This window comes from Solanum stenotomum, chromosome 10 (assembly GCF_019186545.1).
Source record: "Solanum stenotomum isolate F172 chromosome 10, ASM1918654v1, whole genome shotgun sequence".
Taxonomy (NCBI): Eukaryota; Viridiplantae; Streptophyta; class Magnoliopsida; order Solanales; family Solanaceae; genus Solanum; species Solanum stenotomum.
This window is the reverse complement of record NC_064291.1, coordinates 6089139-6106666: the sequence shown is the minus strand read 5'-3', so window position 1 is coordinate 6106666 and position 17528 is coordinate 6089139. Positions and strand designations below refer to the sequence as shown.

Below are 17528 nucleotides of genomic sequence, written 5' to 3'. Positions count from 1 at the left end.
TAATATTGTGATAGACCTTCTAGCTCCATTATTTTACTTTAACTGCCGGTGCATCTGTCGGGCTTATGGGGGTCCGTGCAGGTGGTTTCTTTTATTGTGCACGAGCGTACCCGTCGGGTTTATGGGAGCCCGGCGGAGTTAGTTAGATTACTTGTCTTTGTTGCCTGTACGCTCGTGTACATACCCCCATTTACTACTCTTTGCACTTGATGTGACCCTTTATTTGCATTTCAGTTCACTTTTGCTTATCTTGCTCAGTCGGCCTATGATGCCTACTGGGTACCTGTTGTTTTGATACTCATGTTACGCTCTGCATCTATTTTGTGATGCAGGTCCGAGCACTAGTAGCCAGCGTTGATCGATCTTGGAGTAGACTTATCCGGAGACGGGGGTGAGCACACGGCGTTTTGTACTATTTCAGTCTCCATCTGTATATATAAACTTGTCTTTTTTCTTTCGAGACAGTCCAGTTTCTATTGTCCAGTTTTGGGACTTGTACTCATTTTGTAGTAGCTCTGTACTGGTGACTTCCAGGTTCTGAGAGGGATCTTTATTTGTTTATATTGTTATTTTCCTACTCTTGTTTAATGTCTACCCTCAGACCCATTACTTGTTCCGGGTTACGGGTTGGCTTACCTACTGGTGGGTTATAGTAGGTGCCATCATGATTTGAGAAATCGGGTCGTGCCATTTTGTCTAGGTAATTTCCAGTAAACCACCTTACAACCAATTCTAGGAGTATACCCTGTCAAATATCAGACCAATTCAGGCCAGTTATTAGGCAGGTGGTACATCCAAGGATACAACTGCTTAGCCAATAGAATTAAATTATTTGATATCCCTCCTCTCATACTCAGATAAGACATAGAACCACCAAATTTCAAGGCATTTCTTCTCTTCCACACTTGCCAACAAATAAACAGTGGCACAACCATTAAAACAGGTTTAAGTTTTGCAGAAACATCTGCATTCCACCATTTATACAAAGTATCTTTCAACTGCAAGAAAGGGCCCTCCACACCTGCTGATCCTGCAAAATATCTCTATATAGAATTAGTGAATGAACATCTAATAAATAAGTGTTCAATAGTCTCCTGAACTCCATCATCACAGCAACCACACACTACCCCATCACCCATCCTATTCCAGATAAGAACTTCTCCAATAGGAAGTCTTTGTTTCTATAGCCTCCAATTGAAGAACGATATCTTAAAAGGAATTCCTGCACTCCAAATATACTTATATTTTAAACAGACTTCTTGCTTCTCCCTTAGAAAATCCCATGCAGAACCTACAGTGAATTTTCCAGAAGTCTTCAGCATCCACCATGGTTTATCCCACTGCTGTTCATCTTCTGAACTCCTCAGGAGTTATATTACATCTCTACTAATATCATCCCCAAAACTTGTTTGAAGCAAGTCATAGTTCCATTCCCCATTCAAANATTTAAAATCTATCGGAAAGGATTTTATAAAATAAAAAGCTCTACTGCTCAAAACAACCAAACGGGTCGTTACAATCCCACTGCTGTTCATCTTCTGAACTCCTCAGGAGTTATATTACATGTCTACTAATATCATCCCCAAAACTTGTTTGAAGCAAGTCATAGTTCCATTCCCCATTCAAAAAACACTGTTTCACTTCATCCAATTGCACATTTCTAGCACTGTCCAGAGGAACTATGTAATGCAGTGCACCTAATTTTGACCAATTATCATACCAGATACTTGAATGGCCACACTTAGGTTCTCACCAAATATGTTGATCTATCAAATCTCTACTTCTTTACCTTACCTTTTTTTTTTAATTCTCCTGGCTCTTTTTAAAAATAAAATAAAATGTGGAGTAAATTAAAAAAGAAACTAACAAGAATAAATATCTACTTTATGTCTCCAATAAAGCAACTCTATAAGATAGCAGAAAAAACACTATTTTTGAGATTTAATTTTCATATTTTTTTGTATATAAATAATTAATATATATAAAAAAAATTATAGCATAATTCAATTTTAAATACACTATTCATATTTTAAAATAAAACACTTACGCTTCATGTAGTGTGAAAATTCTATGCTTACACTTTCAATGAGTTTATCTATAACTAAATATATTAAAATAAATTATTAAACGATAAACTAAAATTATAAAAAGATGGTTCTTGTGAAATTATTCTAACAAAATTTTAAAATGGAAATAAAAAATTTCATTCATGCATTTGATTAAGAAATAATTAATATTTTTTTAAAATGTTAAGTGATACAAATTAGTTAATAAGATATATCAACGGTTAGTAATAACTTTCTTTTAATTTAAATACGTACACTATTTATAATTTTATTTAAATGTAATATTTCTTATATATAATTTCTTTTTATTTATTTTCTTGCTTTAAAATTATGTATATATAATTAGCTAGATAGGAGTTCATTTACGTAGAACATTCATTCTATACAATGTTTATGTTTATTTTAGGAAATTCGAAATAACATTATTGGTGGATAAAAATTGTATGATTTTTATAATATAGAAGATGTGAATGTTTGATTTCAAAATATAGAGGGTCTATTTTTAAATATACAAATGTATAGTGTAATTAATTAGGATTGATACTTTATAATATGAATCTTATGATTTTTATAATATATTGATCTCTATAAAGTGTTTTGAGTTTTGATTGTTTTTATTGTAATATTTTCAGATTATATTAAAACATAGTAATATATAATTTAAATTTGTTTAAACACAATAATTCATTAAATTATCTAATTAGAGCTCATATTAATAACAAGTATCAGTAATAATTCATAAGTTATCAAGTTGATATAATATAGAGGCGCAAGACTATAACATTAATGTCTAAACACTCTCTTAGCTTTTTTTTTTTTTTTTAAATACTCTTAGCTTGTTGTTAACTAGGGATATCACTTAATTATTTAAATATGTAGTTTAATTTTTTAAAACATAATAATTAGCAAATATGCAAAACTACAACATTATGTGTAACTATCTTTGGTTGTTGTTAAATAGGATCGTCACTTATGAACCATATGATTTTAAGTATTTCTATAATGTGTCGATGTATACTAATTCTAAAGTACTTCAAGTTTTGATAGTCATTATTGAAATATTTTCAAATTATATTTTTATTTTTTATGCATAGCTTAATTTTTTTTAACATACTAATAATTACTATAATTACCAAATTAGAGCTCATATTTGTAACAAATATAAGTAATGATTCTCAAATCATCAAATTGACATAACATAGGGGCACAACAAGACTACAATATTTGGCTCTTTTGATTTGTTATCTAGGGTTAATACATATGAACTAGAGTGTTTTGAGTTTTGACTGTTATTATTAAATTATGTAAAATTAATTTAATTATGTAATTTAAATTTATTTATATAATAAATACAATAAAATTACTTAATTATAAAAATTCATAATCAGTTTCAAAATAATATTAATATTATGACTATAACTATGTAAACTTAATATTTTAACATATCATTTAATAACAAACATTTTTTTAATAAAACAACAAATAATACTAATAAAGAAAAATATATATGTTATGAAACTTTGATAGTTCATGATTAACAAATTTGTGTTGTCATTATAATCAGAGAACTATGAAGATGTTTTTCTTTCAATTTTTTTTTATAAAAGTTTATTTTGAAATCATAAAAAAATTTCTATATCTTTTCCGTGTTATTATAATTTTTCAATGAAGCGCCATCAATATTTTTATCCAAAAAATATTTATATACGTCTCTAGTACTAAAATAAAAAAAAATATTAATTTTAATGAGTCTTTATTTGTGTATGATATGATTCATATGCGATCGAGGATATGAAGACAATCACATAATAAGAGAAATATTATTATAGTTTCAATTTTCTTCATATTTCGCTCACCTACATTCTAAGTATAATCAAATAAAATATATTTTTATTATTTAACTTCTTTCTAGATGTGTAACAACAACTTCTTGAAATAAATAGGAGTAATTGTTTTCCCAACTCGATCGGTCAATTTCAGATTTTTAATTTTGAGTATTATAGATATAAATTTTTAATATTTAAATTTAGATATAATTTATCTTTTCTAGATTAGAAATTATAAACTAAAATAGATCATCTACACTTTACTCCTCTTTTTATACTTTTTAAATTTTCTCTTTTTATCATTAAGAAATAAGAAATGGAAAATAAATAAACAAAAAAGAATAAGTAAAAAGGAAGAATTTTTGAAACTGAAAAAGAGATATATTTTTTACTACTTTTTTTATTATGTAGTTTTTTACTACTACGCTTACATTTTTAATTTTTTTTTAAATATTTTTTTTTTTTAGATCTTGAAAATTTCAAGAGAGAAGAGTGGGTGAAACTTATGTTTTCTTTGATGGATTTTGTGGTTCATTTTTAATGTTTAACTATGAAATCATAAATAATTAATCTCATCAATCATTTTCAATGCATTGGAAACATAATTGAAGAATATATTTAATATTTGAATTAAAGGGCAAAAATGTCCAAAAACAAACTAGTTTATAGTGTGAAAATGTCCTTTTACCATTCTGGCAAAATTATAGCCAAATTTTTCTGATCAAAAAGATTTTTCCTATTATTAATCATTTTATTTTTGTCATAACCTGACAAAAGATTGATATTCTTTAAAAACATGTTGGTAAAGAGCATTAATTTTTGAAAAAAATCAAACTATATACACATTTAAGAGACACTATTACGGATTTTAAACATACTCTTAAAAAGTTCTTACTTATAACAGTTTATTTACGGGTTATAACATATCAATTAAATTTAAGTTTATTTAAAAATTAATTACAATTTAATTAATAAATGATTAATCTCTTTGTATTTTTATATTATTAATTATTAATAGTTAATTAATTTGATTGCAGTTCCTTTTTTAAAACAGAAATTATCAGTTACAAAAATTTAGAGATTTACATTGATTAGAGTTCCTTGATTACCGTTACACTCCAAACCTCTCATACGTTAATCCCCCCCCACCCCCACGCCTAACCAATACTACACGCCACCACCCCACCCACTACCCTACATTCACAATCGTCCCTCCCATCTTTCTCATCACCCCACTACCCATATTCACAATCGTCCCTCCCATCTTTCTCACCACCCCACTACCCCAACTTCACAATCACCCCTCTCGTTCCGTTTCTCATCATCATCATCATGTCGAAGAAAATCATTGAAAGTCTCGAAAGAGTCTCGATTAGTTGAAGGAACTTCTACAGATGAAGTACATGCTCCAACTTTTAATATATTGACTCAAACCCCGTCGCCAGAAAATGTTGAAACTTCGGCAAAGGGTGGTTCCTCTCACTTTAAGGATCAAAATGAGAAAAAAAACGAAGCAAAGAAAAGGGTGAGTCCGGCAAATCAAAAGGAAAAGAAGAGGAGGGGGAGAATTGTAGAAACTCCTTCTGGTTCTGATTTTGATTCTGATTTTGTTAGTGAAATAAAAAAGAAAAAAGAAAAAAAAAAAAGCAACAAATGTAGAAGTTGCTCAATCTTCAAAATCATCAACAAGAAGAACAACAAAAAAGAAGGAATCAGAAATCCCAATATCTGAAAAAGGCAAAAAAGTTGTTAGGGTAAGTACTATATTTAATTTATTTTCATATTATGCATATGATGCATGTGCCTCAACAAGAAGATAGTTCCAAATATGTATTTCTATACTTTACTGATTTCATCAAAAAAGTTAACTTAATTTATTTTTTAAAATAATTTTTCTTTTAAATTTTTTTCAGTGATTGTGGTTTGTACACATGTCTATTTGTTGAATACATCAGTAATGGTGCTTTTGATATGCGTTCTGTTGATATCGATGCAAAGTACCATCATCAAAGGTATGCCACAATCATATGACATTATGAAAAAACAAAGAATAAGGATGGTGCAATCAGTGAGAGTGAAGTAACTAGTATGGTTGCTAGTAAATTTGGTGGACCTCGCATAGCAAAAGAACATGCTCCGGATACCAGCAATTATCCTACACCAAGACCATAGAAAAGAAATTTGAGATAGTTGATTGCACCTTCTACTTTTTAGAATTTACATGTTTTTTTTTTTTTAACTTTTGGACAATATTTTTGTGTTTCAGTATTTGATAATATATAATATCCACTGTTTTATTCCAGTCAGATACCATCTACATATGAATTACTGATTGACTATTATAATTTCAGGATACTAGTAATATATAGACTGCATACCATTTGGATACACCATTTGGAAGATATATTACACATTGAGTATAACAGTTTTCGGGATGACAGTTATATACAAACTGCATACCAATTGGATTCAACATTTAGACTTACTGATATTACTGTGTATTACTAACTAGAAACAAAAAGAATATCAATTTATAGTTCATGAACCAACTTTGTCTTATAATTGGTATCCCCACTGTACACTTATGACATCCAAATTCATTCATGATTGATTTTTTTTACTTCATATTCTAACACAAAAAATAAAAAATGAATGAAGTTGGTATCCAACCTATATAAATATCTTGAAGATATGATTATGCGAATGTAATTATTGATCTTTGTATTTTGTAACAACCTCAATTACATCTTGTTTTATATTTATTCAAGTTGGACACCTAATGGATACCAAATTATCACTAATTGTAAATTATATTCTCTTAACAAGCATGAATTAAGTACTTTAAAGATGTATGAAATTGATATACAATTTGTATAAATACTGGAAGAAACGAATCTGACAATCTAAAACAACGATCATTAACTTTTGCACCAACATTAATTACATCTTGTTTTATTTTGATTTAGAGTAGGACACCAGTTGGATACCAAATTAATACTCATGTAAACTTACATTAAATAATATCAACTGCTATTAGGATATCAAATGCATACCATAATTACCTTATATAATTATCACTAATATGAACACTATCTTATATATTAAACTGGAATGAATTTTATTTGTATGATTAATAAATGAATCTTGTATAAAACATGAACAATATATTAATCACTTAGTTGTAATGCATTTCATACCAATTCTGTTTCATATCAAAACAAAACAAGAGTCTAAAAGACAAAATAAAATAATTTTTTTATATATTTCATACTAACAAGTGGACATCGATCACTAACTATATATTTTATATCTATATCATTAATATTAACATCTATCATAAGCTGCAATTTTATCGCACTTACTAGACCACTATACAAATTAGAAGATTCATAGATAATCCCCTCCATCTGAAAATCAACATATTTCCCTGTTTCATTAAAAAAAATAACAGTTAGTCTTATATAATACAAAGCAATTATAAATATGTTGTATTTATATTAACTTTTCATACCAAAGATAACACAAATTTAATCCACAACTTCATTCTACTCACACAAAAATTACACACACTCGTCATTACTTATTCATACAAATATCATTCAGACAGTATACCAAAATTCATACCATAAAATAGATTTCATAAAAAAAAAAAAATTCACATTTCATACCAACTTAATACACATTTCATACAAATAATCATACTTCTTGCTCTCTTTTTTTTTACACAATACAGATTAATTTTTCATACCAATTTCATTCTATTCACACAAAATTACACACAATAGTCATTACTTATTCATACAAATATCATTCCAAATAGTAGACAAGAATCCATACCATAAAACACATTATATAAAAAATAACATTTCACATTTCATACCGACTTAATACACTTTTAGTCTTAGTTTATTGAAGTTTGAAGTTACATTAGTAGTTATATCAAAAGTATCTTAAAATTTACAATGAATGGTATGAAAAATGTATTTTATGATGTTTAGTTATGTTAAATTTTCAGAAACTAACATAAAATTTATACTCTTATAAACAGATTTCATACATGAGTAATGAGTTATTTGTGTGTTGTTTATTTCAAAAATTTAATATGAACTTTATAAAATCCATATATATATATATATATATATATATATATATATATATTTTTTTTTTTTTTTTTTTTTTTTTTTTTTTTTTTTTTTTTTGTTTTTTGTTTGTATCAAGTTATGTCTTATGTTAATATGTTTGTATGTTAAGAACTACCCTTAGTATATGATTAAGCTTTTAACTTCTTGATAACAACGATAGATTAACCTGTAAATTCCTAGGATGTTTTAAAGGCCTTAAAAAGTTCGCCGAAATTATAGGACGTCCTGTTGGCCATCTCCGGGGTGGGGTTAAAGAAGAAGTTAGTAAGAATACAAGTTTAAAAGAAAGAGATGAACGGGGTAGTTAAGTAAAAAAAAAAAAGGGAAAAAACAGGTTGAATTTTGCGATAAACAAGAGAGGACACCGAGTGAGAGGGAGTACTGCGTAGGATCATCTTATTTTTGGAACCACTGCTTGCTATTTCTACTAATTTTGGTACTCGATTTCCTTTATTTTTCTGGTATTTTGGTATTTTTGGGCTAATTTAGATTTCCTTTATTTTTCTGCTATTTTTGTATTATTGAGCTAATTTTGGTATCAGAGCAAGAAGTTTTTGGGAAGTCAATTAATGACAAGACCTTTACGTAGTACTCAGACACATTTAGAAACAAAAAGAAAATTGGAAAGTTTATATCTAGAATATAAGAGACTAAATAGTACTAAAGAAGACAATATAAGGTTAGATCATCTAATAGAAATAATATCTCGACTAAAATATAAATTTATTACACAGTTAAAATAAGACAAAGATAATATATGAAAAAACACCCTTTTGCTAACCAACTACGATTAAGATATTGGTATTTATACAGAGAAATACAGATAAAATCAGAATGGTTAAAATTTTATATATATATATATATATATATATATATATATATATATATATATATCATATCGAGTTAATAATATAATTGTGAAAAAAAAATCAAAATGTTGGGCAATTTCATACAAATTTTGTATAGTTTTCATACCTGAAAAAAAAGTGAGCAAAATTTTAAGAAATTTTTTATGATATTTCCCCATAAATAAGTGACGACTGCCGACTATCGGATGCATGCATTTATTTCGTGGTGAAACTGATGATATTATTAATACAACTATCCATTATTCCATTTAATACAAATTAAATTACCCTCTCCGTCCTCGCTTAAATACTTTATTTCTTTTAGTCTTTTCAAATTGAACTAAAGTTATATTTCAAGCTAACACCTCAATTTTTTTAAAGAAAAAAATATGTATTTTTATTTTTCTATTAAATAGTTAAATTAACTAAATAAAAAAATAATATTATTTTTAATTAATCGTATCAACCTCAACTAGCTAGGAGGTTCAAAATTTATATGCATACATAAAAAATAAATCATTATATATATACCATGTAATTTTTTGTATACCTCCTCGCTACCCTTAAGATCTGTCCATGCATATTGAGAGAAATTTAATATGCAGGCGTTTTAGCAAAATTATTATACATACCATGCGATACGATTTGTACCCTCAAAATCAGTATATTGACATATGATTTGGGATCATGATTACAAATTCTAGACTACAAAAAGTATGATTTGAAATAATTTTAATGTAAAACTTGATCTATATATATATATACTTGTTCTACTTTCTCAATTTTTTGGATCGAACCTATCCATTGATCTTCTGTCAATCAATTTTCTTTTTTCATTATTTTTAGTAGTGTTTATGTTCTCTTAGCCTTATGCTTACTATTTTGTTGATTCTCGAGAATAAAAAGATAATTACGTATTGAACTTGAGATTATCAGAAGGTTAGAGATAGAAGTGTCTAAGGATGAATTTGCGGCTAGGATGAAAATTATATGACTCTATTGTCCTTCATTGCATTCATAACTTCCTCTTTGATGTTTTGCTCAGTCTTTCCTTTTATGACCTTTCACTCCTTCTCCTTCTTCTCATAATGATCGAGTTCAAAATGTGTGGTAAATGAAGGGTATGATTCTGACGATATTGAAATATGAAAAATGGTTTTTAGAGGTATGATTTGAGTAGTCAATGGGCCTTGAACACAAATAAATCTTTTTTAAAAGTTTGATGATATATTTAGCTTTTTCTCTATTTTTAACGATGGTAGGGTGCTAAAAATAATCCAACTACAGTAAGGCTGTAAATGGCACAGATTATAAAGTCAATAATGAAGCCATACATTGTCCACCTTACCTATTGCTTCCGATAGACTATGATTCTTGCAAAAACACACCAAACGAGTTATTTTCATGCTACATATCTAAAATTCAGACTATACACGTGATAAGAAAGCAATTTCAATTGTTTATGCAATTGTTATTTTTTCCGTTTTAATTAGCGGTGATAATTGAATGGGTTAAGCTATAATTGAACGGGATAAAATGGATCAAGACAACAAATCAGCTAAGATCCATTTCATTTAAAATTTGTTTGGATCAAAATCAATTATTCAATTTTTACTAAGTTTTTATTATTTAATTTGTTTTTTTATAAGATTTTAGTACCTAATAAAATTATTATCTCTCTTTATTATGGCTAGGTTGTTTATGAGTATGGTTAGAAAATTAAACTGACCCACAATTCAAATCAAACCGATCTATTTGATTTGGTATGATCTCATTTTCACCTTAATATTTTCTTCTTATCTTATCTTTACTTATTAGTTAATAATCTTAGTTTTTCCTTTAGTTACCTTACCTTTTTATAATCACTCTCCCCTATTTAATATTTTAAGCTTATCATTCAAATAATATATAGGCGTGTGAAAATAAATAACGACAAAAAATAATACAATCTATCCAAACATTATATTCATTAAAACAATACAAATATATTATAAAATAATTCATAACAACCATCTAAATAAAATGCTATAGTGAAAATGTTAAATCTGTCACGGTCAATACGATGAGAAGTGAACACAAAAAAAAAAAGTCTAATCAACCAGTAGTATAAAATTACAAGAACAAAAAAAGAGGAGTTAAGAACGTGTAGCATGTGGATTTGTCTATTGTTCTTTCATTGTTTGTTATTATCTTTATATCTTGCTAGTTAGTAACATTTTTTTGGCTATAAATAGAAGACTCATTTCCATTGAAATTTCACAACAAAAACTCATCATCTCTTTTTACACTTAATTTTCTCTCTTATTCATGATGTTTGGTAATATTGTGGATAAAATAAATATTGGTGGCCATAATGATGGCTCAAAGAAACTTAAAGGAACTGTGGTGATGATGAACAAAAATGCTCTAGGGTTTACTAATCTTGCTGGTTCTTTGACTGATATAGCCTCTGAGTTCCTTGGCCAAAAGGTTTCTTTTCAATTAATTAGTTCTGTTCAAGGTGATCCTAGTAAGTTACCTCTCATGCACTTTATATATTTATCACATATGCATTATTTTATCTGCTGCGGTGACAGGGTCAAGATTATCACTAAAGAAGGTTGATATTGACGTTATTAAAGATGGTTCAATATGTATTGTTTGTATATAAAATATAATTTTATCTGTGCTGTATAAATAACGTAACTTTCTATCGAAGGAAGTTTAGATGAATGCCTTTGTGTTAGTCGAAGGTGTCTCCTACAGTTGGAGTACTCGAAGTTTAATTGGAAGGAAAATAATAGGCGTGTGACAATTTGCATCTTACATATTGGTGTGTATTTCAGAGGCGTATTCAGGATTTCGAGATGATGGGTGCACTATTACAAAAATGTTAATTTAAGATATAAATTTGATCGGTTTGACATTTAGGTTCTTATTACTAAAAGATGTTCAAATTTTAGTGACAATATTATAACATGATCGAGTATTTATAAGCAACACACTGTCTCTGTATATAAATGCTGCTAAATGTTTTATCGACCTTAGATGCAATATTAACATGATAGGAATTATATCAAAATTATTTTTCATCTGAACTAAATTTCTGACTTTGTCACTGTTTGCCAGCAAATGGTTTACAAGGGAAGCACAGCAATCCAGCCTACTTGGAGAACTCTCTCTTTACTCTACCACCATTAACAGCAGATGAAACATCCTTTGGTGTCACATTTGATTGGAATGAGGAGTTTGGAGTTCCAGGTGCATTTATCATCAAAAATACGCATATCAATGAGTTCTTTCTCAAGTCACTCACACTTGAAGATGTGCCTAATCATGGCAAGGTCCATTTTGTTTGCAATTCTTGGGTTTATCCTTCTTTTAGTTACAAGTCAGATCGCATTTTCTTTGTAAATCAGGTATGATTTACTTTTTCAAACTATTAACGGGTCGTTTCGTAGCTGGTTTGGAGGTGAGTTATGCATGCATTAATTGCTGCGTAAGTAATGGTATGTAATGAGTTATGCAGGTATTAAATTGATGTTCTATAAGTAATGTCACGTTTGGTAGGTAGTTAGGGGGTAACACTACTAGAAACAAAAGTTTTTTTCATCATCGGGAATCAATGGAGAATTTGTGCTATACAACATGATTTTCCTATTCATTTTTCAGCAATTCAGCTCATTGAGAAAATGCATGGTGGGAAAATAGATTTTCAGTGCAATACTGGGAAGTTTCTTAATTTTTCCATATGAAACAATTACAATATTTTTCTTTTCTCGCCAATTTAATAAAAATATTTGTGGGAATAGCTACTGAACATTTTTCAGTCGGAATATAGTGATATTTTTGGTAGTGCAAGTTATTCATATATAAAATTGATACGATGTTTGGTTTACTATTTAAAAATAAGCATAACTAATACATACTACATATATATGTTATATGAGAAAATCCATATATTGTTATAGGCAGGATATACATGAATGACTAAACTATGCATAACTAATCCATACATAAATTCCCTTATACTAATTCATATACTACTAATACCTGGATGACTCTAACCAACTACGAAACGACCCTTGAGCATGTAAACAAAGGCAAGTGTTCAAACTCAAAAGTTTTAGCAATGTCTTGATTGTTTATGCAGCCATATCTCCCAAGTAAAACACCAGAGCTTTTGCGAAGATACAGAGAAAATGAATTGCTAACATTAAGAGGAGATGGAACTGGAAAGCGCGAGGCGTGGGATAGGATTTATGACTATGATGTCTACAATGACTTAGGTAATCCTGATCAAGGTAAAGAAAATGTTAGAACTACCTTAGGAGGTTCTGCTGACTACCCGTATCCTCGGAGAGGAAGAACTGGTAGACCACCAACACGAACAGGTTAGTTAGGCGTTCACAAATATCAGTCCATTCAACGCGTTTAGTTTCATTGAAAGCAACTTTTTGATCAGTTACATTGTTGTTATTGTTTTTTGCTTTGTATAGATTCTAAAAGTGAAAGCAGGATTCCACTTATTCTGAGCTTAGACATCTATGTACCGAGAGATGAGCGTTTTGGTCACTTGAAGATGTCAGACTTCCTAACATATGCTTTGAAATCCATTGTTCAATTCATCCTCCCTGAATTACATGCCCTGTTTGATGGTACCCCTAACGAGTTCGATAGTTTTGAGGATGTACTTAGACTATATGAAGGAGGGATCAAACTTCCTCAAGGACCTTTATTTAAAGCTCTCACTGATGCTATTCCTCTGGAGATGATAAGAGAACTCCTTCGAACAGACGGTGAAGGAATATTGAGATTTCCAACTCCTCTAGTGATTAAAGGTACAATTTGTTACATCATAAGAAGTAATCTAGCTAATGATCACTCACTTTTATGTGTTTGTATGATTTAAGTATTGATTGTGCAGATAGTAAAACCGCGTGGAGGACTGATGAAGAATTCGCAAGAGAAATGCTAGCCGGAGTTAATCCTGTTATAATTAGTAGACTTCAAGTAAGTTGGTTTCTTCGCGATTAGGAAATTGTCTCGAGTTACTTTTGATTGTCTATAATCTATATAGTCTTCTTGTAGATAAAGAGTATTGATGTTTTGTTTCTTGATTAATTTGCAAGGAATTTCCTCCAAAAAGCAAGCTAGATCCCGAAGCATATGGAAATCAAAACAGTACAATTACTGCAGAACACATAGAGGATAAGCTGGATGGACTAACGGTTGATGAGGTAATGTATTTACTCGAAATTCCACACTAGTTTGTATGATTACGAATCGTTACAAGTACTAAATAAGGATTTTAACATGTTATTTGACAGGCGATGAACAATAATAAACTTTTCATATTGAACCATCATGATGTGATTATACCATATTTGAGGAGGATAAACACTACAATAACGAAAGCATATGCCTCGAGAACTTTGCTCTTCTTGCAAGATAATGGATCTTTGAAGCCACTAGCAATTGAATTGAGTTTGCCACATCCAGATGGAGATCAATTTGGTGTTACTAGCAAAGTGTATACTCCAAGTGATCAAGGTGTTGAGAGCTCTATCTGGCAATTGGCCAAAGCTTATGTTGCGGTGAATGACACTGGTGTTCATCAACTAATTAGTCATTGGTAATTCCCTTTATGTCATACGACTTCTATAGTGATTCATGATACACAATAATAACTAACTCGAAGGGGAGCCTTGAAGATACTGGTAAAGTTGCTATGAGTTCATAAGGCTGTGTACAATAGATCCTTGTGGTTCGACCCTTCTTCAGACCCTGCATATAGCGGGAGCTTTAGTGCATCGGGATGTCCTTAATAATGACTAATTCAACACATGCTTTGTACTGTTAATCTAAATGTTTGATCATCTTCGCAGGTTGAATACTCATGCAGTGATCGAGCCATTTGTGATTGCAACAAACAGGCAACTAAGTGTGCTTCACCCTATTCATAAGCTTCTATATCCTCATTTCCGGGACACAATGAATATTAATGCTTCGGCAAGACAAATCCTAGTCAATGCTGGTGGAGTTCTTGAGAGTACAGTTTTTCAATCCAAATTTGCCATGGAAATGTCAGCTGTCGTTTACAAAGATTGGGTTTTCCCTGATCAAGCCCTTCCGGCTGATCTTGTTAAGAGGTACTATACGATAAGGTGTTGTCAAAATTAACATTATACGAAAACATTAGGATGTTCACATTGGTATTTTGCTTATATGACCAATTCAATTTCAGGGGAGTAGCAGTTGAGGACTCGAGTTCTCCTCATGGTGTTCGTTTACTGATAGAGGACTATCCATACGCTGTTGATGGCTTAGAAATATGGTCTGCAATCAAAAGTTGGGTGACAGACTACTGCAGCTTCTACTATGGATCGGATGAAGATATTCTGAAAGACAATGAACTACAAGCCTGGTGGAAGGAACTCCGAGAAGTGGGACATGGGGACAAGAAAAATGAACCATGGTGGCCTGAAATGGAAAGACCACAAGAGCTAATTGATTCGTGTACCACCATCATATGGATAGCTTCTGCACTTCATGCAGCAGTTAATTTCGGGCAATATCCTTATGCAGGTTACCTCCCAAATCGCCCCACAGTAAGTCGAAGATTCATGCCTGAACCAGGAACTCCTGAATATGAAGAGCTAAAGAAAAACCCCGATAAGGCATTCTTGAAAACAATCACAGCTCAGTTACAAACATTGCTTGGTGTTTCCCTCATAGAGATATTGTCAAGGCATACTACAGATGAGATTTACCTCGGACAACGAGAGTCTCCTGAATGGACAAAGGACAAAGAACCACTTGCTGCTTTCGACAAATTTGGAAAGAAGTTGGCAGACATTGAAAAACAGATTATACAGAGGAATGGTGACAACATATTGATAAACAGATCAGGCCCCGTTAACGCTCCATATACGTTGCTTTTCCCAACAAGTGAAGGTGGACTTACAGGCAAAGGAATTCCCAACAGTGTGTCAATATAGAAGGTTGACACCGGAAAATGAAGAAAGCTGGAGTTTGAATAAATCTTGAAATAAATTTTCATTATGTTAAGTGTGATCTCCCTTTGTTTGTTTCATTTCTATAAGTTTATTTCTCCTAAGTTTACTGTATTTTCATTTCAACCATACTTGTTATGTATTTCTCAGTATGTTGTGAGAATAATAAAACTAATTCCAGCTGAAAATCATATATCATATATCAAATATATATATATATATATAAGAGAACCCTTGGCCCGCATACGTGGCGTCATCACAAACCAAGATTCTCTTTTAATTTATTTATTTTCAAAATTAGTCTTCCCTTTTATGAAAAGTTGTGACTTTTATAAAAAAAATTGTGACTTTTATGAAAAGTTGTGACTTTTATAAAGAGTTGTGACTTTTATGAAGAGTTGCGGCTTTTACGAAGAGTTGCGACTTTTATGAAGAGTTGCAACTTTTATGAAGAGTTGCGACTTTTATGAAAGGTTAGTGAGTTTTTCAAAGAGTTGTGACCTTTCCGATATGGCACAATAAGCATTTGTTCACACTACCCTTTATTGTCTATAAATAGATAGATTTCATCTCATTTTAAAACAACGAAGATTCTGAACTTCTTCTTCTTCTGCACAATTAAATATTCCCATACTTTGCTCCTATTGAGTGGCTCACTGACACTATTGTTTTTATATCAATACATTGGTGAATAAAATCGTTCTATCCTGAGAGGATTTATTCCTTTAAAACTCCGATACTAGAGGGGAATAATTTCCTTAAAGGGACAATGTGAATTCAGTGGACTCCATTTTTTCCTTTCTGTTTCATTCGATTGTTACAGATCCTGGTTTTTTTTTTTACAGTCATTAATTTATGATTATGCTATTAATTGTTGTTTTTGAGTACTTGTTTTAAACTTTGTTGTTTATGCTTATGCTTTTGATCATTATGTTGAAGTAAAGATATGCTAATCAAGAGTTTGATGTAATCATTAAACTATTGGTGTCATGTAGATTAGAATTCTTAAACTTGTGAAATTAATGACTTTGATCTTTATAGAGTTTTCAGTGGCTAAAAGATCCATGGGATGTCCAAGAAAGGACTTTTGAGTGTTCAGAAGTTGTGGTGGTTCCACACTACCTTGGAGTTTTAGTTATTCAACTTTCTATCTTCTCGAGGTATTCAATCGATTAGTGACAAAAAAAAAAGGAATGTAGTGGGATGGTAAGTATTGTACTCAACCTTAATCAAAAGTTTGGGGTTCAAATTTCGGATTGGAGTCAATGAATTACCCCTCAAAGTAGGATGAATCCATATTAATCAAATCTTAAAGAAATAATTATCTCCTTATAAACATTAGATTAAAAATCGCAATTTTTTTTAAAAAATTTTAACCATATCGATCGAAACATAAACAACAAAATATGCCTTTTTGGCTATCAAAGTAGTGCCATCGATTGCGAATGATTTTGAATAAGGGACTTGCCAAGACATCATTTAATCCAAATTACTTGAGCAACATACGTTATTTCATTGAACTCCAAGATATGCGTTTTTATATTTTAATTAACTTATCAAGTGTAAAACAAATTACATAAGATGTATAACATTTAGATTCTGTATGTAGAGGCCTTGAATAGGAGAAAAACTCTCGCAATTGATGAATAAA

At 30.2% G+C, this 17528-nt stretch overlaps 1 protein-coding gene across 2 annotated transcripts in view; it reads left to right on the top strand.

The window, feature by feature from the left end:
• LOC125842138 (probable linoleate 9S-lipoxygenase 4) overlaps nt 1–16065 on the top strand; it is a 97875-nt gene extending 81810 nt beyond the window's left edge. The window contains exons 2-10 of one of the 2 annotated variants that reach the window (XM_049521357.1): nt 11352–11391; nt 11991–12280; nt 13015–13255; nt 13361–13702; nt 13789–13874; nt 13994–14101; nt 14192–14496; nt 14750–15013; nt 15109–16065. In XM_049521357.1, the coding sequence (XP_049377314.1) occupies nt 11352–11391; nt 11991–12280; nt 13015–13255; nt 13361–13702; nt 13789–13874; nt 13994–14101; nt 14192–14496; nt 14750–15013; nt 15109–15862 (2430 nt within the window). In that variant the 3' untranslated portion in view covers nt 15863–16065. Of the gene's footprint in view, nt 1–11189; nt 11392–11990; nt 12281–13014; nt 13256–13360; nt 13703–13788; nt 13875–13993; nt 14102–14191; nt 14497–14749; nt 15014–15108 lie in introns of those variants that run through there. The other variant, XM_049521353.1, reaches the window with a different exon arrangement.
• The last annotated feature ends 1463 nt before the right edge of the window (nt 16066–17528 follow it).